This window comes from Camponotus floridanus, unplaced genomic scaffold (assembly GCF_003227725.1).
Source record: "Camponotus floridanus strain SB8 unplaced genomic scaffold, Cflo_v7.5 scaffold7, whole genome shotgun sequence".
Taxonomy (NCBI): Eukaryota; Metazoa; Arthropoda; class Insecta; order Hymenoptera; family Formicidae; genus Camponotus; species Camponotus floridanus.
Window position 1 is genome coordinate 1,191,454 of NW_020229838.1, and position 27,993 is coordinate 1,219,446.

General features: G+C 32.7%; 4 protein-coding genes across 12 annotated transcripts; all 4 read right to left on the reverse strand.

Annotated features, from left to right (window-relative positions):
* Window positions 1-317: 317 nt before the first annotated feature.
* Window positions 318-1,062, reverse strand: LOC105251580 (BET1 homolog). The gene is made up of 3 exons (XM_011258499.3): window positions 916-1,062; window positions 665-831; window positions 318-588 (listed from the first exon to the last, which is right to left on the reverse strand). The coding sequence occupies exons 1-3, from the start codon at window positions 944-946 to the stop codon at window positions 433-435; spliced, it is 354 nt and encodes a 117-aa protein (XP_011256801.1). The 5' UTR covers window positions 947-1,062; the 3' UTR covers window positions 318-432.
* Window positions 1,063-1,853: 791 nt separating this feature from the next.
* LOC105251581 (adenylate kinase) lies at window positions 1,854-4,252 on the reverse strand. Its single transcript, XM_011258500.3, has 4 exons — window positions 3,952-4,252; window positions 3,330-3,566; window positions 3,080-3,247; window positions 1,854-2,781 (listed from the first exon to the last, which is right to left on the reverse strand). Exons 1-4 carry the CDS (start codon window positions 4,048-4,050, stop codon window positions 2,554-2,556), a joined length of 732 nt encoding a protein of 243 aa, XP_011256802.1. The 5' UTR covers window positions 4,051-4,252; the 3' UTR covers window positions 1,854-2,553.
* Window positions 4,253-7,371: 3,119 nt separating this feature from the next.
* Window positions 7,372-27,989, reverse strand: LOC105251583 (guanine nucleotide exchange factor DBS-like). Of its 9 annotated transcripts, none has more exons than XM_025413815.1 (17): window positions 27,370-27,557; window positions 20,837-21,093; window positions 14,669-14,764; window positions 14,466-14,580; window positions 14,263-14,353; window positions 13,789-14,019; window positions 13,436-13,695; window positions 13,016-13,250; window positions 11,698-11,892; window positions 11,434-11,610; window positions 11,177-11,362; window positions 10,721-11,056; window positions 10,317-10,634; window positions 10,020-10,217; window positions 9,721-9,929; window positions 9,440-9,635; window positions 7,372-9,152 (listed from the first exon to the last, which is right to left on the reverse strand). In XM_025413815.1, the coding sequence occupies exons 2-17, from the start codon at window positions 20,907-20,909 to the stop codon at window positions 8,925-8,927; spliced, it is 3,144 nt and encodes a 1,047-aa protein (XP_025269600.1). In that variant the 5' UTR covers window positions 20,910-21,093; window positions 27,370-27,557; the 3' UTR covers window positions 7,372-8,924. The 9 variants fall into 9 exon arrangements, with proteins under 9 accessions (XP_025269600.1, XP_025269599.1, XP_025269598.1 ...); XM_025413814.1 differs by lacking the exon at window positions 27,370-27,557 and adding an exon at window positions 24,128-24,730; XM_025413813.1 differs by lacking the exon at window positions 27,370-27,557 and adding an exon at window positions 24,128-24,730 and having other exon boundaries at window positions 20,837-21,190.
* On the reverse strand, window positions 16,635-19,356 carry LOC105251582. The gene is made up of 3 exons (XM_011258501.3): window positions 18,946-19,356; window positions 18,248-18,411; window positions 16,635-17,914 (listed from the first exon to the last, which is right to left on the reverse strand). Exons 2-3 carry the CDS (start codon window positions 18,368-18,370, stop codon window positions 16,892-16,894), a joined length of 1,146 nt encoding a protein of 381 aa, XP_011256803.1. The 5' UTR covers window positions 18,371-18,411; window positions 18,946-19,356; the 3' UTR covers window positions 16,635-16,891.
* Window positions 27,990-27,993: the final 4 nt, after the last annotated feature.

Below are 27,993 nucleotides of genomic sequence, written 5' to 3' on the forward strand. Positions count from 1 at the left end.
AATTTTTGTGTAAATATAAGATTTATAGAAAAATTAAACAATTGTCTCAATGCACTACTGCTCTTAATTGTAAGAGATCAGTATTTTGGTCAGTTTTTTGGTTCATAGCAACAAGTCAAATACACCTTTGTATCATTGACAAGATTTGTTGATTGAACAGAATTTAAAGAAAAAAAATAAAATAAGAATTACAATAAATAAAAAAAAAATATATTTATTTGCAACGTATATCATATTTATCTCTCTTTCTCTCTCTACGTAGATATAGAATAACTTATATTTTTATACATATATGACAATGCAATCTTAACAAAATTAAAATAAATTTTTTCATGTAATTCACAAAGATAAATCTGCTATTTTACTGATTTAAAATTTTGACTTAATTATACCTTATATACATTTCACCGTAGTTATAAATTTTACAAATAATCATTTAAATTTCAAAACTGTCCACAATATAAAAAATACTGCTATAGAAAAAAGAAATAAGTATAGGATATAATAATTGTGACCTGCTTTTGCTAGACGCAAAACACGTGCAACGGAACCTGATAAGGACCCACTTGTTTTTTCAAAATCATCATCCTAAAATAAACTTTATTTTTTAGATAAAATTAAAACGAAATTATATATTTGTCTTTAAAAGAACTAATCAACTAACCATGTTTCTCAAGAATTTATCTTGATATTTTACTTCTGTACCAATGTCAATAGACAAAGATTTTAAAGCATGAATTTTGTGCTTTAATTCTTCTGTCATTTTTTCATTTTCGTCTTCCATAGCATTGTGGGTAGATGTACTTGGTAATGGTTCATAGTTATTACCTCCTGAAAATATAACAATTATATGTAAATTAAGAATTTATCCACATATTTTACATTAAAAAATACATAATTAAAACCAGACAGAACCTGAGAGCGGCCACCTTGCTTTAACGGGCATATTGTCCTGATGCGCCGCCTAAGAAAGTGGATGAGAAAGTGGAAACTATGCCCGTTATGCTCGGTAACGATACATGGTTCGTGTCTGTGCTACAATTCATATGTAACAATAAACTAAAAAAAAGAATATATTATAATTATATATTTTATTTAAAATTAAAAAAATTAAACATATTTATCTTTTTCATTCTTGAGAAATTTTTACACATATTTCACTAATAAAAGAAAATTCTGAAGAAAAATAGTAAGTAAATTGTCAATACAAGATATTTGCCAAGGTTTTCATTAGATTTATAATTCAAGGATATGAATATAATTAAAGATATTGAAAGAGAGATACAAGACGCATCTTTTCCAACATCTCTAAAATCGCCAAAATTATTAAGAATAAGACTTTTACAAGTGATTTATTTTTATCTAAATTCACATTCGTATTTCTTTCAGAAAATATCGGAGGGTTTTAAAAGTTGTGTACATACATGAAATAGTATTATATAGAATATATGTATTTGCTTCTTTTTATGTAAAATAGTCTTTGATCTGCATCATTCATACTTTCGTAAAATTGTGTCTTCGAAAATGATATACAGCAATGTAGCATTGCTATTTTTGTGTTTTTATACAGTTTAATAGTATTGTTTTCATAGCCGCAATTAAAAAGTGATAAACGTATAATTGTAAGTAGTCAAACTGAATGTTAAATGCGACAATCAAATATCAATTTATTCTCATAATTATAATTAATTCAAATATTATAATTATAATTAACTCGAAATTATTATAATTAGAATATTATCTTCTCGTTTTCGACATAACTCATTCATTATTGAATATATAAAATTAAAAATACATTTTACATTTTTAATATTTATATTATTCAATCTTTATGAGAAAAATCAATTGAGATGGTCACATTTAGTCTTTTTTTTTAAAAACGATATAGTTGTAGAATTCAAAAAATGTGCGTATATGATTGGTGTGAACGCTCTCTATACTTAATTCTTCGCATGTTCTTAATATTTCGCATGTTTTATAATGATAAATGTTCGCTATAGAAAAAATTAAAAATAAATCAAAATAGATAAAAAAATTTTTCTTAATAAATGTGCTTTAAGTACAATGTATAAACATTGCACAAAAAGTGCAGTAACAATGCAAAATTTCTTTTAGCAGCTATATACAAATATATCTTTTTCTCTATTAAAGTTATATGATTCGCATTTTACATATATATGTTACACCCATTTTTAGAGCATTGATAAATTGTGTGCATTCTATTTGCAAATCATAATTTCTCATCTCTCTAAAAAATTATGATGTTTTATCAAATACCATTGCATGCCTTTTTTGATATTGCTACAAAATATACCGTTTACAGTAATTCTTCTAAATGCAACTATATTACTAAGATTTCGAAATTACTCTTAGTTAAAACAAGCATTAAATACACCTAAATTGTTATTTTTGCAGCATTACTATCTTGTCTTAATACATTTACGATTATTTCTGTAACTTCTTTTAAAGAAGAAAAAGATTCTAAAAATAAATTGCTATAAAAAGAAAGAATAAAAGAATGTTTTAGAGATTTCTATTTCTATTGGCGATGTTTTAAAAAAATCTACTGAAGAATCCCTTCTTTTTAGTGGATCTCAGAAAGATTTGGTCGATATCTTTGAAGACTCTTTCGGCAGATTGGGCAGCATTAATGTAATAATGAATTCCTTGTAGAGCGTAATAGTCGACGAGTGGTAAAGTTTGTGTGTGATATGTCGCTAATCGTTTTTTCAGAGCCTCCTCATTGTCATCAGATCTCTTAATTAAAGGTTCCCCAGTGATCTATCAAAAGAGATTAAGCATTTTAAACTTTTCATCTCAAGTTTTATTTGAACTTATGTCATTATATAACATTTTTATGTCTATATATAATTGTTTGTAAAAATAAATGTTATTATATATAATCTTCAGCGAAAACATATTACATAAGTCAAATCAGAATTAGCATGTCATTGAATTTAACTGCACTTTGCAAATACAACTAGGTGTATTGTGAACAATTCTCTAGTGTAAAATTCTCTTTTTCTCCAAATTATATGAAAAATTTGAAATTTTTTGCTATAATTATTTTATTACTTACATCATCTTTCATAGAGACTTTAGGAGGAGCAAGTGTCTCATGGTAAGATCTACCACTAGCTGGATGTATTAATCTACCTGTAATTCTACTGATCAATAATTTGTCATCGATTCCAAACTCAATCACAGCATCAAGCTTTGTTTTCCTCTTCTTGAGCATTTCATCGAGCTATATAGAAAAGAATTGTGAAATACAGAGATTCAAGTGTTTCATTATGAGATGTATAAAATTTCTTTTAAACATTTCTTACTTTTTCTGCTTGAGGTACACTTCTTGGGAATCCATCCAGTAAAAAGCCACGCTTGCATTCAGGTTTGTTTAAATTGTTCTCAATCATGTTAACTACCAAATCATCACTGACCAATTTACCTTCGTCCATTATCTTTTTGAATTGAATTCCCAGAGTAGAACCGGAATCGACTTCAGCTCTTAGCATATCACCTGTAGATAAATGACATACGCAGTACCTCTCTTTGAATAACACCGCCTGAAACAAATGCATTCAACTAATCTTTGCAGTTAGAATTAATCATTGTCATGATTAATGAAAAATCTTCAATTAAATATTTCAAGGTTTATAAAGTCAAAACATTTTAATCGCATAAAATCTAAAGATGAATCTATCTTTTACAGTTCTAATCTATTTATACAGTTTAATTACTCATTAGAAATACAGGAAAGGTCAATTTACTAATGTATGTAAAACAGGTTTATATTGTGCTACAAAATAATTTAATAATTTTATCATTTAAAACCGCCTCATTTAATCAATCAAAATTAACTTATGTATGAAAAACATGATAGGTCAAAACGAATAGCTAGCTCAGCTTTCAAGAATAACAGTCAAGTATATACGTGCGATAAGAAAATACCTGAGTGCCTTTGCCGCTACCAGGTGGACCCAATAGAACGGCATTGACTCCGCTCGACGGTGTCTCGAGCTTCGGGGCTGGGTCCGTTTGCGGCGGCATGTTTTCTTAACGAGTCGAAAAGGAAAAATTCGTCGAGCTCCGCGAAAAACGGCTTGTTTCTCAGTCACTATTATTATCAAGGTCGCGAAACACCGTGTGTCACGGATAATAAACGCGCGCGACGTGCTGTTGGAACATCCTCGCGTTGTGAGTCGCACGAATGTGTTCGTCAGCACGTCATCAGCAATCGGTGAAAATTTGATCTTTGACCGAACCGCGCTTTGCCTCATCTGTCGACCGCCTCGTGAAGCAATTCAATTCACGTCGATTTAAATTATCTCGCGGGAAATGTTATGTATACACATACATATGAGTACGAACAGATGTATCATCATGTTATAATTTTATACATACACACACTATTATAGCAAAATTTACACACACACACACACACACACACACACATGAACATTTAAAGACAACAATATGTATCAATAAAGTTGATTAGAAGAGTATTGGAATAGATAGACTTCCAAATCACAAGGTTCAGAATGAGTACATGCTACAAAAATAGAAAAAAAGATACATATGAGATATTGTCCATGTGTCACATATAAATATATAATATTAAAGCATTATTCATATTTATGTGATTAAAAATTATATACGATTATACAATCGAGATAATAATATAAAAAAATTGATTAAATAATAAAGTAATTCTTTTCAGTGGTCTACATTTCAAACTATAAACTATAATTTTAAACTATAAAGTACTAATTAAATAAATAATAATATAGGAATATGATTATGTCGAATCGATTAAAATACAATATAAAATATAGTTATAACGATACTTAGACGTTCTTTTGTATATATTGCTTTAACATACTCTGTTAAAAATTGTTCAATATTTCTTCGCAAAATTTTTCGCGAGAAAAATCAATTCTAAATTTGGAGAAAAAATCTATAGCAAGACTAATAAAATCAAATAAGAAATTTAATAATAAGGTATTAATATAATAAGGTATGTATGAACAATTATTAAAAATGCAATCATATGATTATGGGTTTGTTAATCGCGATAAGAACAAGAACTGACTTTTTGCTGCTCTGTTGTTTCTCGCGTTTAATGTTCCCGTTTAATATTGCAGATCTCTCATATACAAGATTTGACAACTGATTGTACGCAAGATTCGGACAAGTTAACAAAATTCTTGTACGCGCTTGAGTATACATTGCACATACAAATTACAGTAATCCATTCCCTTCATGAAGTCGATAAGATGATGTAACAATTAAAAATGATCATTTCTCGTTATTCAATACTCGCATCACATCTATCTTTTCGTGTAAATGTACACACACACACGAAAAGCAATCGAAACATGATCAAAACGCATTCATTCTAATGCATTTCATTTTATCTAACGTAATTAGAAAAAATTTATAATACATGTTTCAAAGATCGTTTAATAACATAATTAACTTAAGCTTGAGCAATTTTTTGCATCCTATATAAAAATATTATTTTTGAGATCCGAGTAGAGTTTTTTTCTCCTCTATGAAGATTAAAATAATTTACAATTTATAATTACAAATTATACTGAAAGAGAAGCTCAAAGAATTTCATGCTCCGAATGTAACAGAGCATATGTCAATTAAATAAAGAAAGAGCGCCAATGATTCTTATTGATGAGAAATGATCGCGCTAATACATATGCAAATAGAAGAGATTTCGGCAGCCTCTTTATCACGTTATATGCAAAAATAGACTTTACTATCTCTCTTTTGCCGACGAGGAACGACGAAAGGAACCATCCGTAAAAAGATTGCGGTCGTTGAACGTCGAATTCCTCTCTCACATGAGTGCTTGTTTTTTTTTTTTAGAGATTGCGTACGCAAAAGTGCGTTTATACACAATAAAATTCCTATTAATATTATTATAATTCCATATCTACGGGGTGAGAGAGATTCACACTCGCAGAAACCTGCTTCTATTTGCTCCGTTAATCACGGAGGGAAGTATCGCTTCGGGAATTATATATTTATCGTGAATTGTTATCTTCGAATGAACGCGTTGTCATATATCCTTCAACAGCGGGTATAATTATTGTCTATGTATATGTATATATATTTGTAATTTCTACAAAAACGCGCCCTGCATGTTTATAGGTATCACTTATACTTGGTCGCTTAATCGCGATTTTACACGGATGAGGAGTCGCTCGATCGACAATACGAACGATAAAATAATCATATAATTATTTGTGAAAATCTTCGTAAAGAGAGTATATGATGTGAGCAGCGTTATTAATATATTTTCTCTCTTTTTTTGCATAGAATTTACTATGAAATAAATCGCGGAAAGGCCAACGTTTCGCATTCACGTTTCCAACTTTTACACAACTTTAATAATATTATCGCAACATAAAGAAATGCGCCGAGAAAACGATCTTTTAAACTAATATTGCTCATGTATTTGATTGAAATCTTACGGTTAATATAAGGACGGCATATAAATGGATTAATACACGAGAATATATTACAACTCCAAGTGTGAGTCTGTGCACACTATATGAAATGCAATATTACCATCCTGTTAATTATCTTAATAATTAACAGTGACAGTTACCGGCCTCTATCTCGATTAGTTCTAATCTAAATGTGATTGCATTCTTACTTTTAACTGCATTCTCACTAAAATGTTTTCGAAATAAAATTTAAATGAATTTTATAGTAACTGCAGTCTGGACGAAAAGAAGCAAAATTGCTTAGAATGTTATAAAGAAAATAAATATTGTAATGTTTCAAAAATTTTCACATTACGTTGATGATGATAATGTTACGTATAATGTGCATAGACCTTAAAGAGGTGTAGAAAGTAAAAGTTACAACACAAAAAAAATATAAATGTATCTGTACATAATTGGAGTGTATAAAAACGCAGCATCCCGGTAAGAAACGAATTCGTGTATATTTGTTTCTAACTCGTTTATAATTATAAAATTGCCGGGATCATACAGCTCTTAATGCGTTATATTGCATTTACTGTAAATCAGTCTGGACCAGCATGGACCAATCTGATTGCTGCAACTTATATATATATATATATAATATATATGCATCGCAATATTAAATAATTCTCTATATTTTATAAATATATCTAATAAATCTATCTAATAAATATCTAATAAAAAATCATGTAAAACCGTGCTCTCTTTATAATAAATAAAATAATACTCGAATTATAAATAACAAAAGCAAGACTCATGTAGGCTATATCAAAAATTGCGACGAATGTATGTCCTTGTGTGTATAGGAGCAGACATAATTATAACGCATATACGACGTTGGCAAAAAAAAATCATAACAATCGAGATTATCCCTTAAAAATTATGTTATCCATACAAATGTTTCGGTACAAATGATGCTATCATACATTGCTATATATCATAGTAGACTTATGAAATTGGTGGGTTACGAAATCTGCTAGAGAGAACTGAGATAGCTTATTATAGTCCTAAAGTATTAGATGTATTAAGATTTATTGGTATCAGATATTGCATATTACTGTTGGTGTTAACCGTTTAGCTTCCTAGAAAATTTTACACGTTGTATATGATTCTTTAATTCCCTTTCTCCACTTATCTCCCTCCTACTCTTCTATCACCGCGTTATTCTTTCAAAACGAATGGTTCACCTCATAATCAAATTCATAATATCTCAAGCTTATTTGGTCGTAATGACTCATCAACAATATATATCTAACTTTCTAAGAATGGCGATATATTAATTAAACATTTGTTTCTTTCTGCATCTGTTTACAATTATTAATCTGCAGAAGCATCGATTTCTAACGTTTTATCACACATTTCTCATTTTTGAAGGCTCGAGGGGATCTATATATTTTCGATAGTCTTTGCAAATATTTTAAATTCAACCGGGAAAGCAAAAACACCTCAAACTTCGCAAACAGAACATCTAAAATACTCTCAAAAGCCCGCGAAACGCTAAATTGTACTATTTTCGATTGTGATGACAATGCATCTAGACTCTACCCTACTCTAAGCCAACGTATGATAATACATAAATGACGCGATCGACTTAGTCGCGACACCGCAAGGTTACACCAAGCAAGGATAAGATTATTTCTCGGATCGTCAATAAAACGTTATGGACGAAAATATGTCGCGGGTCTCTTATAATGATCTTACGATATTAAACTTTGGAATAATCGCGTACATAGCCAATATTTGATTACCCGGATCGTAAGTAAAAACTACATCTCATTCATAGATTAGGTACTTCTTCATGTTTAACGAAGTAATCGAACGATACGTTTTTTTCAACGCAGCATTCTTTTTCTTGTTGATTACAGTGTATGCACTATTGTTACAGAAATTGTGATCGATGCAAAATCACAATTATGCCTTCATGGTGCGCGCATGCACATATATATCCCGACTTAATTCAAAATGCTACGTTTTGTACAATTCAATAAATTCCATTCTATACTCGCGAACGGCTTCATCTGACGTTACAACGCGAACAAAGTTCTTGACTGTTTACAATCGTTGTGGAACGATGAAGTTTATCATTCCATTCCATCTTTTCTTCTTAATATGCATTAGTATAAAATTCTCGTAAACGTAAAAATCTTATCACCCGTTTAACTCAACGTTCTTCGTATTGCGAATACAAAGGCGTCACTCAACATCAAGCATTGCATACTTGTATTGTACAAGAAAAATGATGCAACTCATCATCATGTTTAAATGCTGTAAAAGATTTCCAAAAACCGATCTTGTCGCCATTTAGAAAATGTTTACCGTTTTCAACAGTAAATGTTTTTCAATAACTAGCGATCTCAAGCTTGAGATAAGCAAAGATCTAACACACTAGTAGGCTCTCTAGTGTGTTAATCGCCTATTTCATATAGCCTCTTGACTGTTGACCGACTGCGAACTGCGTGACGTTTTGCGACTAATTGGTTCTAAGTACGCTGCGGGCGCCCAGCCTTCCATGCCAGTGCCAATCAGTTTGACAAACCACCAGCCAGCACAACCGACTTTGAGAAGCTCCAAGGTATCACCCTCACGCATCGTGACTTCCGACTGACCTACCGCGCAATAATCTGCCAATGCTACGTATCTTCCTCCCTATAAATAAGTGTCTTTATTATTGTAAAATATACACAATTATACATATCATAATCAATTTAGAAACTAAAAATATAAGAAATGCAATAATAACCTTATTGTCAGATAGAAGGAAAATGATGGGTGTGCATCGAATTTGTAAACTTAAAATTGATTAAATGCATTAAAATCGACAAAAATAAAATTATAGATTTTTTAAATCTATCTCTTAATTATTCTCTAAAATTGCTATTTTATCTACAACTTATTCTCAATGCTTAAATTCGAGAACGTAAAAAAGAATTTACCGGTGCCGGTCCTGGATTGTCGCCAAAAGCGTCTTCCTCATCTGTATTGCTATTTTCTGAACTCCATGCTGCGTCTTCCTCCGTTGATTGTGAGACATCGGTCATATGCGAGATGACGCTGTTACCGTCGACAGATAGTGTTCGCAAAGATCCCGATATACTTTGTGCTTCCCATGAGATTGTTTGTCGCAACGGCCTTTCGGGATAAAAGAAGTAATGAAATATATCAAAAAGATTGATGAAATACGCGCATCATTCTTTAACAACGATTCTTCACGTACTTATGATTGGATTTTCCAAGAGCCGAATTTTGTTTTCCTTTGAGTTCGGCTAACTGAGACATCAAAACACCCTTGATCTGACGCACCCAAGATTGTTTAACATCGATACTGGGCGCTTGTATTGTATGCACCTCAGCTCTGCCCTGTAACCATATCTCGAACCGTTTAGCGTCACCTTTCACCGACTCCGTCAAACCAATCTGAGACATCTGCGATATATTACACAAGATCACACATGAATCATAAAACTTAAATTGGAAAAAAGACTTATTCTTACAGATATGAATATTGAAGTATACCTTCAAATATCTTTTAAAATGGTACGTGGCCTTGTTGTGAGCTTGAGGCTTGCTATGCTTACAAAATATCAAAGCCTTTTCATATAAAAAGATATGCCGTTGTGATGGTTTTAATCGTAATAATCGCTCCCGTTTACTGCTACTCCAAACACTAAACGAGCCTTGTAACAATAATTCACCCTGTGCGCTTAGATCGCCCTGTAAGTAAAGAGAGAAAGACAAAAAAATAATATAGTAAAAGATAAGATGTAATAATTTAGATAGAAAGATAGAAAGAAAATCGATGAAGATACTTACTCCAAAACCTGTTATTGCAGTTTGATGCATGCTGTCATTGACACATTTTAATACGACTAGCATGCAATCAAGCGCCTCTTGTAATTCAGTGCAGCATGAAGGTTCGTCACTATATTTTAATAAATCTTTTAATAACAACTGATATTTGGTAATCCGCTGAACGGGTTTAAGAAGGTAGGCAGCGAGCGGCAGCTTGTGACCAAGTTTTTGCTGGCAGGCTGCGAGAAATTGCGGTTCGGCCTGTATTTGTTCACGCAATTTCTCGGATCGCGGAATATTTTGACAATAATAACTATACAATCTAAAGAATATCTCGCGCTAAAAATGTACATTAAATTAGCGTTTTCAAACAAATATGTGATATGTATTCGGAAATAATATATAATAATAATATAAACGCTTACTCTTTGAACAAAGCACAAAGCTACCAGTTCAGTATTCGAAATGCAGTTCTCCAGATCTCTTAGAAATGTTTCACCATGAAAAATATAAATATCTTCTAAATTTCCAAACAATACATCCGCTTTGCCCACCAGTGCAGTTGGTATCAAATGAACCATCGCTTCGTTCGTCATTTCCATCTTGTAACCTTTAACAATCGAACCAAGTTCGGTAACGTAAATTCGCTCAGTTTCCACAAGTTCCGCCAAGACATGACCGCGTTTTAAACGTAAAGCTTCGATGTCTCGAGGTTCGCTTTCTGGTGATGAGGACTCTCCCTCTATAGGACTCATTTCCATCTTAAATTAAAAAAATTTGTCTAGAAAATTTATTCATTTATATTTTCATTAAAGTAGTTAAAGACATCATGCATCATTTTGAAATTTCTTTCAAAAATACCGCTTAATATATAGCATTACCTTTGGCATAGTGTTGGCTTTTTTGAGAACTCTGCTGGGCTTTACAGTTTGAGGCAGTGATTGCAAGGGTTTGACTGGTTCTGGAGTGACAGTTTGTACTGGTCTAGTTGGTTTGATCAATTGCTGCTTTAGTGCCATTATTCTCTTGTCGCACATCAAGGATACATCTTCTATCCTTTGCAAGACCTACAAATTTATATTTCGTTATATTTCGGATTAAAATGTTTCATGGATTAATATGTTTCAAAAATACACACTTGCGTAATAAGCGCTTTAGTCTCCGGCATTACGGAATCTTGAAAGATACATCGGGGATGATGGAATTCCTCCGCGGCTTCGATCAATTGCTGCAGCTCTTGAAGCGCTTGATCCGGCGGCGTGGTACTGTTTTGCGACGCCAACAATTCTATCCCTCGTGTGCACCAAGTATTGGCCTGATTAATTATTAATAAAATAAAAAATTAACTTTCTAATCAGTGGAAGAAGAATAGAGATAAATTTGAGAGACACAACGAGTGTACCTTATCTATACGCTCCATAAGTTCCCGGCATTTAGTCAACATATGCAATCGTCTCTCCAATCTCTGACTGAGGATGGTACAGATTCTTTGTAGCTCCACGCATTTAGGTTCCACAACGTCTGTCGGACACTGATGCCTGCCGGACAATAGTTGTTGACCAGCGGATATCACCTCTTCCGCGCGATCTATGTCTCCCTATAAACATACGCAATTATATTTATGCACAATAACGCGATCAAATAGGTATATAAATGAATGAAGATGCTACAAACAATCATGACATTTTTTGTTCTCATAGTCTTATTAAATCATCTAGAAAGAAAACCTCGTAAAGAAATACACTATTATGCGTGCAATGCAGAGAGAGAGAGCGAAAAATCATAATGATAATCATTCGCAAAAATTCACCATGCCATTATCGGATATGAATCAATCTCCAGCAATTTTCCGATGACATGTGCGTGCATTTCAATTAAAAGAAGTAAAGAAAAAAGAAAAATAGCATATTAGCTTAAATAGTATAACAATGTATAAAAGAGAATTTTAATTTAAATATAGCGCCTACAAAAACTTGTTGAAACGTAATGTTTTCTATTTGCCTCCAAGACGATAAATATAAGATTGAGATATGTACATGTAAATGCTAAAATAATATCTCAAAATTATTGTGTCTTAAAATTGTAAATTCTATCACAGAATATATATATGTATTTTGTTAAGTGGATTGCTTACCAAGACCCAAATCCACATGGTATGCAACAAATAGGACTATCGACAAAATGAGGAAAGCGGTGCAAAGTAACATTTGTGCATGATGTGCATTATATATGTTATTGCTTGTGATCACATTCAAAAACCAGATTTTATATATATATGAACATGATAGAATATTTAAGTTGCATTTATACATATTCTTAATATGATCAATAATAGTACGTTTATTTTATTGCAAAGTTTATATAGTTTCTTGAATAAAATTATACTGATTTAAATAATATATTTTGACACTTTTTTAGTGCAACCCGTACATTCTCAAACTCAAAATTAATAATGTTATCAAGTTATTTTCACTAATTGATCATATAAAAAAATGATTTTTATACAACGGGTCTATAATTTTACGTTTCAGGAATAATTCTTCTCTGTATATAATCTATCACAATTAATAATTTTCACCTGTGTAATTTTACATGTTATCTGTAAACTACTCCCGATCAACTTTGGCTAGATAATTTATCAGAAAAATAATCGAATATCTTAAGGTACGAATACATAATGTCATATTTTGTCAAATTTATTATTTAAAAGTGCCACATACTCTGCATATTCGTTGAAACGCCGATGTGTCGTGCAGCAATTGTTCCACTCGTGCTTGCGTCTCGCCAACCTCTGTCATTTCTTCCACTGTCTTTAAATGTTGATCTAATGTCGCTTGTAATTCCCGGAAATCTTGCTCGAATTGCCTCAGAGCCAAACAATGTCTCAAACGTGAGCTATGATGTGACCAAAACAAGTCAAAGGTTCGTTCGGTTTCCTCCAACTGAACAAGTAGCCTAAAATTGAATTAAAGCATTAAAAATTATATGAAGCAAATATATGACAAATTTCTTATATCTAATATCTTACATTAATGAATTGTGAATAATTTTGACCAGAGTATGATAAGATGACGTGTATAATAAGATTAATTTTATTATTATACACGTTTATATGATCAATTATAAAATTCTTGTGTTACCTTTCTACTGCTGCAACATTTCCCAATCTATCAGCTGTTCCTTTTCCAGTTAGTTGCCGTACGCTATCTAAAAGAGCTTCTCCATGTCTGGCAGCACTAAGTATCTCTTCTTTTAATTCGTTATATTCAGCTTGTTGCTGTGACAATAGTGTAGTTGTAGCAATAGTATTGTTAGGAAATTCCACTTCAGCCAAACGTCGCGTGAAAGAATCCAACGCGAGGGACACGTCCTGTGTCATTGATGAAAATTTTTCCAGACTCTGCATAGAAAGGTAAAAAACATTTATTAAAGAATAGAAAAGTTAATGTCATGTATTGACTAATATTATTAAATTATATTTTGATATATTTACAATTCTATTTTGTATCCAAGTATGATGACAATACGGTAAATTGCCGCTGAGCGGCTCAGTGAGTTGATCTTTTTCTATAAATTCGTGAAGCTCAATAATGTTAGCCAAGAATATAACCCTAAACTTGAAATCCTCTCGAAACAACTTATTCGATACTTCTGAAATGGCTTTTTGAAAAAATCCGGCGGGTCGCAACACATATACTACATGCACTAGACCAGGGAAAAATGCCTAAAATAAAAAATATAGAATTTATGGTAACAATTATTTTTTATATATTAACTAATTATTATATATATATATATATATATATATATATATACATACATACATACATACATACATATATATATATATATGTGTGTGTGTTATATATAGATTAAATTATATATATAAAAATATATATAATTAGGTATAGATTTATAAAATGATAATAGTGACTGTAATTATTACACATGTATTAAATTCACTTACAGAAATTTTCAAAAGCACTGTTTTCACCGAGTTCCACTTATCATTCCTTCGATCAATTATCAAATGAAATCCAAGATCAGCTTCTTGCAACCTAAACATCAATATAATATATAATTTAATACAAAAAAAAATATATATATATTATATTGCATAAAAAGAGATATATTAAGTGATAATTATATTGGGATTACTTATATACTTACGTTGGCACAGAAGTAAGATATAACATAAGACGTTGATAGTCCAAGTCTGTCAAATTATGAAAATTGCCATTATCTGGAAATATAATTATAGGACATCCTTCTTGCGTTTTTCCTCCTACAAAAAATGTATAAAGAAAACAATTTAAAAATTTATATTTTATTAAAAATAAATCCAAATATAATTTGCAAGATTAAATATTTACCTGCAATAATAGCATATTGTGCCTGGAGAAGATCTGCAACGTCTCGAACTGCCAGGTCTCCATTTTCTATCTCCCCTGTCATACTCTCTACATCTTCTGTAATGCAAAATATTATTTTTTATCATTATATATACATCAATATTTCTTAAAATAATTTTTGTTTACATATTGCTTAAAAAATTATAACATAACTTATTAATATTAAAATTAAATCAATAATATATATTTTAATATTAAAATAGACACTTGCACAATTAGACATTAATCAAGAATCTCTATTTATTGTTATCATTATTCTATTTAAATGTTTACACAACACAATACATACAGACATTATATGCATATATACATACAATTATAATATATTAAAAAAATTCTTTGGTATACTTTTAATTTAATTAATAGTACAATTTTATTTATCATATATTTCATTTTTGGAGATTAAAATACTACAGATTGCACTGCTTGAATTATTTAGAAAAATAATAATTAAGATATATATATCACAATATTATTTAATTTAAAAATTTTAATGATCTAACGATTTTATTTGACAACCTCTTATGCAATATTTGCTGTGAACGTACAGTTCAAGTTTCACTGGTGTACTAAATGCAAGTACCTGATCAGAGGTTGCACTCACATGACCTTGCTGATGCCACCGACTGAAACAGTTCCCTGCAGTACCCACAATATTGCTGATATAACTGTAAATCAAGAGGCTCTCAAACGGGAAAATATGATTTTAATTAATACCAAGAATCTTGTACAAGATTATTAATTACTAATGGTCGATATATTCTAAAAAGCTTCCAATCTCTTACAATACATATTTCTCTTTAACATATTTCTCTCTCATGCTTGTTACATTAGAAATAAAATTTTTTATAGATATTATTATAGAAGAAAACATAAGAGAGAGAAAGATAAATTCATCATATATTATTTTTTAGTATTAATATTTTTGAACAAATAAATGATTTATATTTAATGAAATTTTGTATAAGTTATTCCCAACATTAAATTTTAAATTTTATCTTAATTTTATAATAATTATTTTATAATAGACTTCTCCGATGTGAAATTTATTTTATTTTTTTATAAGAATAAGGATTAAACATATATATATACTCTCTCTCTTATTTACATATACATGCTACAAATAAAAGATATATAATATTTATGCATTACAATCATATAGAAAGCGTTTGTATTGAGAAGCACTGTTGCTGCTACTATAGTTACTTGTGATTTCCGTGTCTGGAATTCAAGGAAGATAAGAAATATTGAAATTCTTTGGTTTCTGACATCAAGTTATTGAATTCTGCTTAAAAAAAGTACGGGATGTAAAAAAATATGTAGTTTTTTTGTGTACATGCCTTATTATATTAAAAAAATATTTTTTTATTATATAAAACAGCTAATCAACAGCTGTAGAATTTCTACGTTCCATTTTTAAATATTTAAAATTAATTTTAGAAAAATATAACAAAATATTTTGTAATTTCAGTTGCAAAATTTTTCTTTTTATTTTATAAATATATATGTAATTTAATACATTTTCCCATTGTTACTGTGAATCTTTTACAAGTTTTAATAAAAAAAAAAGAATTAAAGAGTTAAAATGTAAAGAAATAAAATTTCCAGAGAATTTGTTATTATTTAAAATAAAATCAAAATTATTTTTTCGATAAATATAATTTGTACAATATTAATTTTCTCTCGTTACTTTTACAAGAATCTATGTCTATTTGACTAAATACTTTTTATTAATTAATATAAGAAATTTATAAATTTATTTTGCAATTATTATTATAACAAAACTTTAAAGGCATTATAACTTTACTCAATTCACTGTGTAATTGAGCAACATAAGATATACTTCAATAAGCGTATATCTACTAATCTAAGATTTTATATAATAATTTTGTTTCTTTCTGTATTTTTGGAAATTATCGTGTATATATTATTCTTATACAGATTTATAAAATATTCTTATTGAGATTTTTCCGAATAATAACAATTATCTAACGTGTGTGCAATATATTACTGTACTCTCTCTTTCGGTTAAGGCGCGAGATATTGGAAAAAATTACTAAAGAATTAGAGCCTTACAGCATAGGCGCATATGTCACATTCACACATATACATACATATATACGTACAATTTGCTATCATATAATATATATATCTATTATATTTTCTCACATGCAATCTTCTAGTTTATACCGCGTTCGTTTTCGACAATGTGATAGTGGGACTGTTAACTACCAACCCGCGCGTAGTAACTTGATAACTCACGCCGTCCTGTAATTTACTGATAGGCGTTAGCACATAGGTCTCGTTCTGCCCTAAATCATGAGTTATCACAAGCGGCAATAACGTGCCACTTTCCGTCTGTAACTCTGGTTTGGATGACTTTTGCTGACCCGTATCATCTTTCGCATCGGGTTCCGTCTGACAGTGACTTTGGGTGGTTTGATTTCTCACAATAAACTCCAACTTGGCGAACTTCACCTGCGGGAACTGCACCTTCATGAATCGCCGAAACGTCGAATAGCCCATGCTCTTAATGTCAGGTGATATTTTTTTGCAATATTGCGTGTATAGATCGTGCACTGTTTTTCGCGTGATGTCCGGTGACAGATGCAGCGGCGCGTTCTTAGCGAGTTTGGTTTTCTGCTTGGCCTCCTGCACCTCAACAAAGTTCTTCAGAAATTCCGTCGCAATCTTATATATATCCAGCGAGAATGTGTTGTGCGGGATCTTGCCGTGATTGCCATGTACGCGTGGCGTTACGCCGTGTGTCATTAGATGCTTTCGGATCCGTTTGATCTGATAATGCGTGCAATTCTCCAGGTATAAAAATGCATCTAAACACACTCTTCGACCCTGATAAACGTATTGTGCGCGTAATCTACGTCGTTCTGTATGTCGGGCAGTTTGATAAGGATCCGTCAAGCATGCCATAGTTACGCCCATTAAATACATGTCATGCTCAGCCTTGGTCAACTCTGCGATATTCAGTCTATGCCGATAAACCACCTCAGTATTTAAATCCTTGAAGCACTGATCGTCGACACACTCGCAGCCTCTCTTGAAGCGTTCCAATACCTGTGCTGGACTATCCTCTAGTTTTGTGGGATCATAACTCGACTGACCTACATTTCGAGCTTTTTTCGATTTGACTTTTGCGACAGGTCTTTTTGACTTGACATTGGACACATTCTTGCGTTCTTCATGTTTCTGTAATAAAAACAATCCAATGAATTGTTAAAATCATAGAAAATTATTTAATGTAATATAAAGTGTACATTTGCATTTTCACAAATACATAAATAAATATATAAAAGTTGTATAGATTGTTAAAGCTAATAGTTAAAAAGTTGTATAGAATTGTAAAAGATATATTATTGATATCAATAATAAATCAATAAAATATTAATATCATATATAAATATTTCATATAATTTTTATTTAAAAAAATAAATAAAATATTTGTAAAAATGTAAATACACATATATGTATACAACATATACATAATGTAAAATTTGTAAGAAATACATGACAGAATTTTACCTTTTTTTCTGCATTTGTTGCTTCTGATTCCTTTATTATTTTATTTTTATCAGCAATAACAGTTTGCGTATTAGATATTGCTAATACTTTCATTTCACATTTTTCTTCTAATATTGGCTCCATGTTGTGTCTCAATTCATACAGCACATAGCTTTTCTGTCATCCTGTTAGAACAAGATATAGTTCTTATAATATTTCAAAATATAATTATCTTACAATAATTATTCAACACACAATTACAATAGCAATAAATTTTAAAAATTAAGTAGATTCAAAAGATGCGGGTGTAAAATTTAAATGTATCTTTGCAGATGCACTTTTCTTTTTTTTTAAGTTCAGTTCTTTTTCAATTGTACCGCGTTTTACTTGCACTTTCTGCACTTTGCTTCCGTTTCTTTTCTCTCTCCAAGAAACAAGAACATACATTCGCTTCTTTTGAATAAAGAAGGCGTGTAAATAAACGTAGTTATTGGTAGCAAACATATGTTTAATCCTTTACTTTTACATCTGTTTCTTTCGTATCCAGGACGAGAAATAAGTGTAACATTCGAGAGGCAGAAGAAGAGGAGGAAAGAGAAACATCGTACAGAAAGTGCAGCCGAGAGGAATCCGAGGACCTAAGGTCGAAAATCGCTGATCGCGCCCCTCGGTCACCAACTTTCGTCTCTAAGAGCCATAGTGTTAACGATCCTACTCACTGTTGTTTGATCGACTAACGCCAGCTTCCCAGCCTGGGCTAGTCGCCTCGTGGTTCGACGGACGTCACGTCGACAAGACGACACCCTCGTAGGCCCGATCTTGTCGCTGGTCGCGATAAATCGCACTCTATTCACCAGCCAACACTCCCGATGATATGGCGAACGACTAGTTCGTGTTATTGTATGTAGAGGGGCCGCCAAACTCTTCCAGGGACGTAGCGCAAAAGGGCGCCCTGCCTTTCCGAAGAGGACACGGCTCTCTTCGGATTTGTCTCGATAAATATGTCTAGTTATGTCTATTTGCATTTAGAAATTTCGTGAATCGTATAATGAAACCCTTCGTTTTTTATCATATAAAAATGCGCCGAAGAATTTTATCCATGACAGTTAAATGACAGTTGTCAAAATGGAAAATTTAATCAATATAATCAACAATAAAATTAATTTTCAATTCTTTTATCTTATAAACAGTTTTATATTTATATAAGAAAATTTAATACAGACGAATAAAATCCATATGCATATTTTATTTACTCGATAAACGCGAGAGAATGAGAAATTACGCTTTATCATTAATTGGAAAATTTTAAATTTTAGAAGGATGTACGCGAGAAAATTAATAAAATAAAAGATGCATTAACATTGCATATAAAATACGTATGTAACATCGATATTCATTCAACGAGAATTATTAATGCAAAATACACGATTTACTCGTCGAAAAAAAAATTCGACAACTTCGGCGTATCGGGAAAAAAAGAACTTCCGGATTCTCCCTCTCCGCTCGTGTCCGATGCGGATTATTGATTGATGGGAAGGGCGCGGATACAGCCCTGGCGCTCTCCCCCCCGAGGTGAACGAGGAGCGAGCGAGGGGAGAAACCTCGTACAAGTACAAAGCACACACGTCGATGCCGCGACGACGAATACGCTCCAAATAACACAACATCGCGCACTGCACGCGAGGAGCGCCGCTGGTGAAGGCGTTTAAGTCAACCGGAGAGAGATTAAAATCTCCTGTAATTTTTTAATTAGATGATTTAGACAGAGAATCTTCTATCTAAAGTTTTGCGCGGATCAGATCGGGGATGGGGAAATTTCGCGTCGAAATAAACGTGATTAATGCTGAGGGAAGCAAACCCCAAGGCCGCTCTATAGACGGCTTTATCGTAAATCTCCTTATTCGTTAAGATCATAAAAATGTAGCGGGAACGAATCCGTGACTCCGTTATACCGTAACTTATCGCAAACGTCGTATAAAACGTGTAATGTTCCGCACTTGCGATCGTTTCTTTTACGTCACGAGACACAATTCGCCTTAAATTAAAAACGGCGAATGTGTGTGTGCGGACGTTTTTTCAAATACGTACTTGTACTTTTTAAATGAGAATAACTAAAGCTGTTTTTCTAGGACGATATTTCGACGCAGTCATTATGTTTAACATCGAAAATATTTGTGTTCCTGAATAATTATAATCAATATTACAATATAAACATAATACATACTTTTCTCTCTTCATTACCACATATTCTATTAACTATGAAAAATAATATATTGGTTAGAAAAGAAATAATAAATGATCAATGTGTTAAAAACGATATTTCGATAATTAAAAAAAATATTAAAAATTTAAAAACTATTAAACATTATTTAATAAGTTTAAAATGTAAATGATATTCAGTTGTGATAGACGCGTAGAAAAAAATAATAAAAAATGATCAATGTGCTAAAGACGATATTTCGATCATTAAAAAAAATATTAAAAATTTTTTAAATATTAAAAATTATTTAATAAGTTTAAAATGTAAACGATATTTAGTTGCGATACAGTATTATGTTAAAAAAACAACAACAATATGAAAATTGTATGTATGATGAATGCATGTCAAACCTGTGCACTTGGTGGAGCAATGTTGATGGCAGGGACAATTGCAGCTATGCAGCGACTTTCGACGGAGAATCATCTTGGTTTGCCTGCCGCCTCGGTTGGTCCGACACTTATCGTATTATCACGGAACGTTGCAACTTGTTACAATAGAACGCTGTACAATCAACACACGAATAGGCTCGTCGCTCAGGCTACAGCTCACTCCACAAGCCGACTTAAATCATTGTCCATCTCGTCCGTTTAAACTTTCCTCCTTGTGTCTTTAACGCGTTACACGCCACATTGTAACACACAAGTTAAATTGTAAGAGTATTTGCTTTATTTTCATGAAATTATTTGATGGAATATCCAATTTCTCTTCAATGTAATTAGCTAATTTAGTTTTTGCCCTGGATTTCAAATAATTTGACAAGAACTATGCATTAATAATAATTTTGCAATCCTACTTCAATTTGATTTTGATAATTATTCGATAGAAATTATATAAATTATTAAACCATTATATAAAAAAAGTTATAGAAATAATATAAAAATAAAATTTTTAAAAAATATTAAAAATGATTTAATAAAAAACATAATTACATAATTAAAATTTACACTTTATATTTCAATTTATCGTAAAATCTTTGCATTTCAAGTTTTCGAAAAGTTGTTGTTTGAACTATTCTGTACATTATTGCAACGTTATGCAATGAAAATTGGTACACGATATTGCAAGTAACTAACGATCGATACGACGAACAAATTTGCTAGTAGCAAAAGTTCGTTCGTGGAATTATTGCCGCGTCGTAATTAAACGTTGCACGATAATATCAGTTATTCCGACCGATGCAAGCTATGCAAGTGGATTGAGAACTTCTCTTAAGAGGCATTTTCAATTCTGACCGAACGCAAAAATTCTTCTTGGAAATGTAAACTCTCTCGGATTAAACGCGTTCTTTGTTTTTGAGATAAAGTCTCGAGCTTCACCTTGCATACCGGTAAGAATAATTAATTTGCTATATCATCAATTAGCATTTGCGACACACGCTTTTTATCTTCTATTTAAATGTGTCATTATGACAATTCATTGTCAGCAATGTCCTCGAAATGTATTATTCGAACATAGCGTACATGAACAAAAAAATGCGCGATTAATATTTAATGTTTTATCTTCTAAAACAATAAAAAATATTATAAGATAATATTTTTCTTCCAATAAATAATTATTTAATAGAATAATACTAAACTTAAAAATATGCAAAGAAGATTTAAATTTTATATATTCTCTTTTAATGAAATTTTAATAAGATAAAAAATATTTCTTTAAAATATTGATTTAATAGATATAGACACAATATATTATATCAATTATAATTTATATACTGAGAAAAAAATTAAATAAACTTGACTAAAAATATTTTCAACTAAATATATTATTTTTTACTTGAATTATTTAAGTATTTAAATTAACGACATATTAAATCTAACATGACATCTATTTACTTTAAATACTTAAATATCTCAATTAAAAAAATAATTAGTTGACAATATTTAGTCAAGTTTTTGCAATGTAGAATCGCTATTTCTTCAAATTTTATATATAAGTCTAATTATATACATATAACATGTTATATAATATATTATAATTGTATAATATATTATATAATTATATATCTTATCATATGTGCTATTATTTAGCGATATTAATATATCGTTGGCGTAGTATATTCGAAATTTCTGGCGCCGATGAGACAATAGGGCACTTTATCGTCGCTCTCTATTTACAGTCAATTACGTCTCTATCTCGACAACACAAGACGAACTCACGTCGCTTCACGCTCGGGGATATATCAGCCACGTTGCACACGGTTGCACGCGGTTGCTATATGCGCTGTAGGAGAGCTTTATCAAAGTTGCACGAGGGTCTTTTTGATCGATACCAATGTACTCGCGTCCAGCAACCCTTTCGCGAAGGGACGCCTACGCATCAATAACCCTTTGTTGTTTAGAGAGCAGTTATATCAAATAACTTTAGACTAATAATTAAATAATATTATTGAATTAATTAAACAAATCAATTTAATCATTGAATTAATTATTGACAAATCAATTTAATGAACATTCGTAAGAAAAAATAAAAAAATCAAAATACTTAAAAACACTCTAATTGTATTATTTTGGGGGATTTATTACAGAAGAACAATCGGTTTTTCAGATAGAGACTCGAAATATAGAATATTACAAACATACGTCGCGTTTACCGCGATATTTCCGGCCATCCCTTTGCCCTGCTCGTGATATTTCGCTCTTATCACACCCAGGAGACTTCGCCGGTTAACTTTTATCACGCTTGAGAGATTTGACGGTCGATTTACTTCACGAGAATTATTAGTCCGCTGAATAATTCGCCACGGCCTGTAATAATCACGCAAATTTAGCACAACCGTTCATTTGCACGATATACATACCACTCGCGTCACGCGGGACATTTTGCTCTCATGTTATGTGTATGTGTGTGTGTATGTATATATAGGGTTGGTCTTTGTGTTCCTGTCTCATGTTCCATATATATATATATATATATATATATATATATATATATATGCATATATATATGCATATACTTGATAAGTCGTCGTGCTATCAACCTAAACTCGTTTCTAGGTATTGACTACAAAACGATGTTTGGTAGTCAATACCTAGAAACGAGTTTACCGACAATGGTATAGTTCGTTTCACAATTGACGAATTGATAAAGTTATCACGTAGATATGCATGTTTAAAAAATTTCGATAAGAAATATAATGAATAAATATTATTTGCTTGAAATTTTATGTAGCTAATCTAAATTTTAATGTTTTAATTATAATTATTATAATTTCAATTATAATTTTTTATTTATAATTTTCCTTTAAATCTCAATATTTATTAGCTGAAAAATATACCAATTTATCCTTCTATCCTTTGATACCGGTTACATTATACGTATTACTCGACACAAAAATCGAAATCTAGTATTATACATACAATTATATTTCTATATGCATGATTTTTTAATTAATTAATTAATAACTTATTACATACATGATATAAAATTAAAATCTCAAAAATTTTTTAATAGTATTTTTTCTCTAAAACCTGTACCACAGAGTGTTAATCCGAAAACTGTTACAATTCCACATATTATCCGATGGTTTCTTTCCCCAGATGATTATTATATAAAAAAAATTCGCAAATATAATACGGCAAATATATGACGTGAGAATGATTCTTTCGCGTATGATTTCCATTGATTACGATCTTTTCTTGTACCTAATACCAATTACGCAGGTTTGCTTCCGTGACACCTTCCCACGAAATCCCGCGTGCTGTCAGATTACACCACACGCTCCCATTAAATCCGATACGGTCACACATGCCACGCACACGTCGCCTCCCGACAGAATTTTTTTTGCAAAATCCGCGCCGCGACCTTACTATAGTAAATCGCAACAATGCCCGCGATCCACTTGACTCGCACTTGACGCTACCCGCGCGTCTATTTTCGTCGACTATAACCTCGGGCTTCTAAGCCAATAACTCCATCGTCGCGCGAATATTATCATCGTATATATACGCACACGTACACATACACCGTTCGTTTGCGGGTGGAACCAGCGGAATTAAAAGAGCGGAAGCACCGCGTTCGCGCGCGCTTTTCGAGGGCGAAAATTTTCGATGGCGACACGCGGACGAAGAGGAGACGCACACACCCGTTGACGCTCCGCGTATGATCGATAGAATCGCACAACACGCCGCAGCCGCCACAGGAGTCGCCGGCAACCCCCCTCCCGCCCTCGATGCACCCACGCCGCGCGTTTCACGCGAGAAGAAACGGTGTTAATCTACGATCGGTCGTATCTTTTCCAGGCGTATTCGCTCGAGACGATTCCTGCGAGTCGGAGAAACGTACGAAACGAGAGGAACTATGCACGACGTCGTCGTCGCAACTCGCCGGCGATGCGTCGCGACGGAGCTGCTGGCGGGCGGCGTCGTTGCAGGGACGAATTGGATCCTCCTTGGATCCTGGGAATGATTGACTCACGAGGGGGATGATGAAAAAAACGGAGAAAAATTTTCATTCATTAGGGTCATCATCGATATCACGATGTCATCTCGCGTCGTTAAATTGGATTTTGATAATTTTGTATCGTTTCCTGACGTGCCGAGAGTTAAAAGTTATTCTAGTTACGATCCTGAGAGGCGGTGGAGGGTCGGGAGGCAGAGGGTAAGGGAGAGCCACCAATGGCGAGCGAGCCGAGTCGACGGGGAGGGGACGAGCGCACGTGACTAGCGGCGTGTCGCGCTGTCAAAATCGGACAGTCTTATTCCTTGCGAATTATTATTATTCCCGATGGTTTCTTTCCGTTGAAATTTGAATGTAGATAAATAAATTTTGTATAATAAATTCTTTATATTGAAATAGTGCGTAACAAGAAATTGTTACGCGATACAAACAAATTAATTCCAGCAATGTATAATAGGCAATGAATAAAGGAGAATATAGCTTCGCGTGGCAACCATAAACTCGTTCATGTCACGAAACATACATTAAATTACAAATTTAATTATATATGAGCCTATTCAAATTGATCAGTTCTACTTTTCGCAAATTTCTTGAATATCAGATTCTTTAATATCAGAACATATGATTAGTGCTTTACGTGTGTAGTATTAAAATTAAGAAATTTATGAAAAGTGAAATTGAGATTACTTTGACTTTTCAAAAGTTCATAGAATACTTTGTTAGACTTTCTCTCTCAAATTATAGTATTAATATTTATATAATATAAAAATTTATAGATTGATTTATGAATAAAAAAAATATATATGTATAAAATATAAATAATAAATAAAAAAATATATATACATATGTACTGAATAAAGCTATTTCTAAAATATATCTCTAAAATAGAAAGCAAAGAATAATCGACGCGTCCTAGAAATAAAATATGTAAGGTAAGATACATTCAAATGAGGAAAGAGCGCTCTAAATAAAATAGAGTCCACGTATATAACAATCAGTTCATTAAACGTGCACAAATTGGAAATCTAAATAAACTTGCATGAAAGAATTAAGAAACGTGCGTTGATTGACGTCATCATCAAATAAGACGCTGTTCTGCAAGTAATTACAAAGCAAATGCAGAATGTGGAAGCGTTTACGATGGAGAGTATTTTACGGGATGACGTTACTCAATTATTCACTCCATCAGGTGAGAAATTGATTTATCGTCATCGTCAAACGGCTGCTATAATTCGCACGCCAGAGAAAAAATTGACAAACGACACTTTATAATTTGATCAAGACTTGACTACTGATCACTATCATTTTTCGAGAACGCGAAGATTAGCTTCAATGAGAATTTCAATATTTTATGAAAGAAAACTTGAATGAGATGTCGATGAAACATTACGGATTAATGGATCATTAAATAGAATATATCGTTGATTTAATTGGTGATATGGGAACAAAAGAATCGTGAGTTCGATTGTTTACGAATCAATAATGACTATGCATGTGAATTCCGCCGATCCATTATATGTCAGTCGTATCTTGATTGAAGATAAAAAGCAGAAAAAATGTAGGAATCACTCGAATCAGCAGAGAGATTGACGAGTGAACGAAAATTAATTATTCACCTTAAATGAAGCGAATAACGTGCGTCATTTTCCTCTTACGTCATAATTATTTATATAAAATGTCAAAAAAATTTGTAAATAAAAGTAAATGATATATATATGTATGATATGAAAAAGAGGAAAAATTCATAGAAAAATTTTGATTTAGATATATTATTAAATATATTTATTGTGTGCGTTTATTAAATTGAAATTTTCTCAAAACAATTAATTTTAATATATGGTTTTTTATATCAAGAAGTATCAATGTTTTCGAAATTATTTTGTTTTTCCTAAAGCAACATTTTTTATCTCTTGCGTTCTGTTTCGGTCGTGAAACTCTGGAGCAATAATACGTAAAAATCGATAAACGTCACACACGATTTGGAAAATAAAATACGAAGACCTGGTCGAGCGATCATTCCAATAAATATATATCGAGTTTCTAATCAGTCGAAAACACCTCTACGTCTCGTATACACAATAAGTAAATAATAAAGCACCTCAGCTGGGCAATGTATTGCCGGTCTTAGAGCGGAATTAAATCGAAATCCACACATACACTTCTACTCACGTCAATGGAAGAGGAAAATGTATAGGAGTAACTTATACTCCGTGCAGGATACGCTTTACAGGAAATGACGTAAATTCAAACTGCGCATTTAGACTGTGCAGATCTCGAAACTCTTGGAATCTCTTTCGATGCGCCTGGCAGTGCATTACTAATCGAGTGCAACCGAGTAAAGCGCGTCTCTCTCGGAACCGGTCGCGGTAACCTCGCGCTTCCGGACTGACAAATTAATCCGGGTAAATTCTCCTCCTCCGTAGCACGGATATAAAATTCTCGAAACCCCCCCTCCCGCGCCCCGGACGATCGAATCGAACAAACTTACCCGCCTCGAGCAGCTCCAGGTCCAGGTTACCGCTACGACTGCGGCTGATGCTGCTGCTGCAGGCGTTGTAGCTGCTGGAACGGTGAGCCCCGGTCTCCTCCATCGCCCGCGAGGCGCTACGCTTGAACTGCTCCAGGAAGCTGTCGATCTGGTTCTCGATGCTGGTGGGCGAGCTGGCCATCTTTCCGGCGCGCGTTAAACAATCGGTCGCGCGACGATAACACGCGCGATCCCGACGCACGTGCGAGATCGATTTTACCGGACTAATACGCGTATGCGACACCGGCCCGGACGGCGACGTCGGCGAGAGAGAGAGAAAGAGAGGAAGAGAGAGAAAGAGAGAGAGAGGGAGAGATAAGTAGACAGATAAACGGATGGAACCGCGCGGTTAGGATGACAGGACTACATCGTAGAGCGTCCCCGGTCCGGTCCAACGCACTCGATCGGTCCCGGACACGCGTTACGTCAATTGCTCCCCGGGTTAACCGCGCGACCGCTGCCCGGCCCCTGACGCACCTCGTCTCGCAGTAAGCCGCATGTCTCTCCGTCGCCTCGCCGCAACGTTCCGCTATCGCCGCGTTTACGGGAGACGCGAGACGCGTAGCTCGGGAAACGCCAAAACTG

What these genes read in the sequence shown, in the direction of transcription:
- LOC105251581 (XM_011258500.3), bottom strand. Translation starts at nt 4,050, where the DNA reads ATGCCGCCGCAAACGGACCCAGCCCCGAAGCTCGAGACACCGTCGAGC. An exon ending in GTAGCGGCAAAGGCACTCAG is followed by an intron (nt 3,567 to 3,951) that starts GTATTTTCTTAT and finishes CATTTGTTTCAG; the next exon opens with GCGGTGTTATTCAAAGAGAG. An exon ending in GTGTACCTCAAGCAGAAAAA is followed by an intron (nt 3,248 to 3,329) that starts GTAAGAAATGTT and finishes TTTTCTATATAG; the next exon opens with CTCGATGAAATGCTCAAGAA.
- LOC105251583 (XM_025413809.1), bottom strand. Translation starts at nt 27,550, where the DNA reads ATGGCCAGCTCGCCCACCAGCATCGAGAACCAGATCGACAGCTTCCTG. An exon ending in ACAATATGCTATTATTGCAG is followed by an intron (nt 14,581 to 14,668) that starts GTAAATATTTAA and finishes CATTTTTTGTAG; the next exon opens with GAGGAAAAACGCAAGAAGGA. An exon ending in TTATGGAGCGTATAGATAAG is followed by an intron (nt 11,611 to 11,697) that starts GTACACTCGTTG and finishes ATAATTAATCAG; the next exon opens with GCCAATACTTGGTGCACACG.
- LOC105251580 (XM_011258499.3), bottom strand. Translation starts at nt 946, where the DNA reads ATGCCCGTTAAAGCAAGGTGGCCGCTCTCAG. An exon ending in AGCAAGGTGGCCGCTCTCAG is followed by an intron (nt 832 to 915) that starts GTTCTGTCTGGT and finishes TTATATTTTCAG; the next exon opens with GAGGTAATAACTATGAACCA. An exon ending in ATAAATTCTTGAGAAACATG is followed by an intron (nt 589 to 664) that starts GTTAGTTGATTA and finishes AGTTTATTTTAG; the next exon opens with GATGATGATTTTGAAAAAAC.
- LOC105251582 (XM_011258501.3), bottom strand. Translation starts at nt 18,370, where the DNA reads ATGGAGCCAATATTAGAAGAAAAATGTGAAATGAAAGTATTAGCAATA. An exon ending in CAACAAATGCAGAAAAAAAG is followed by an intron (nt 17,915 to 18,247) that starts GTAAAATTCTGT and finishes TTTTTATTACAG; the next exon opens with AAACATGAAGAACGCAAGAA.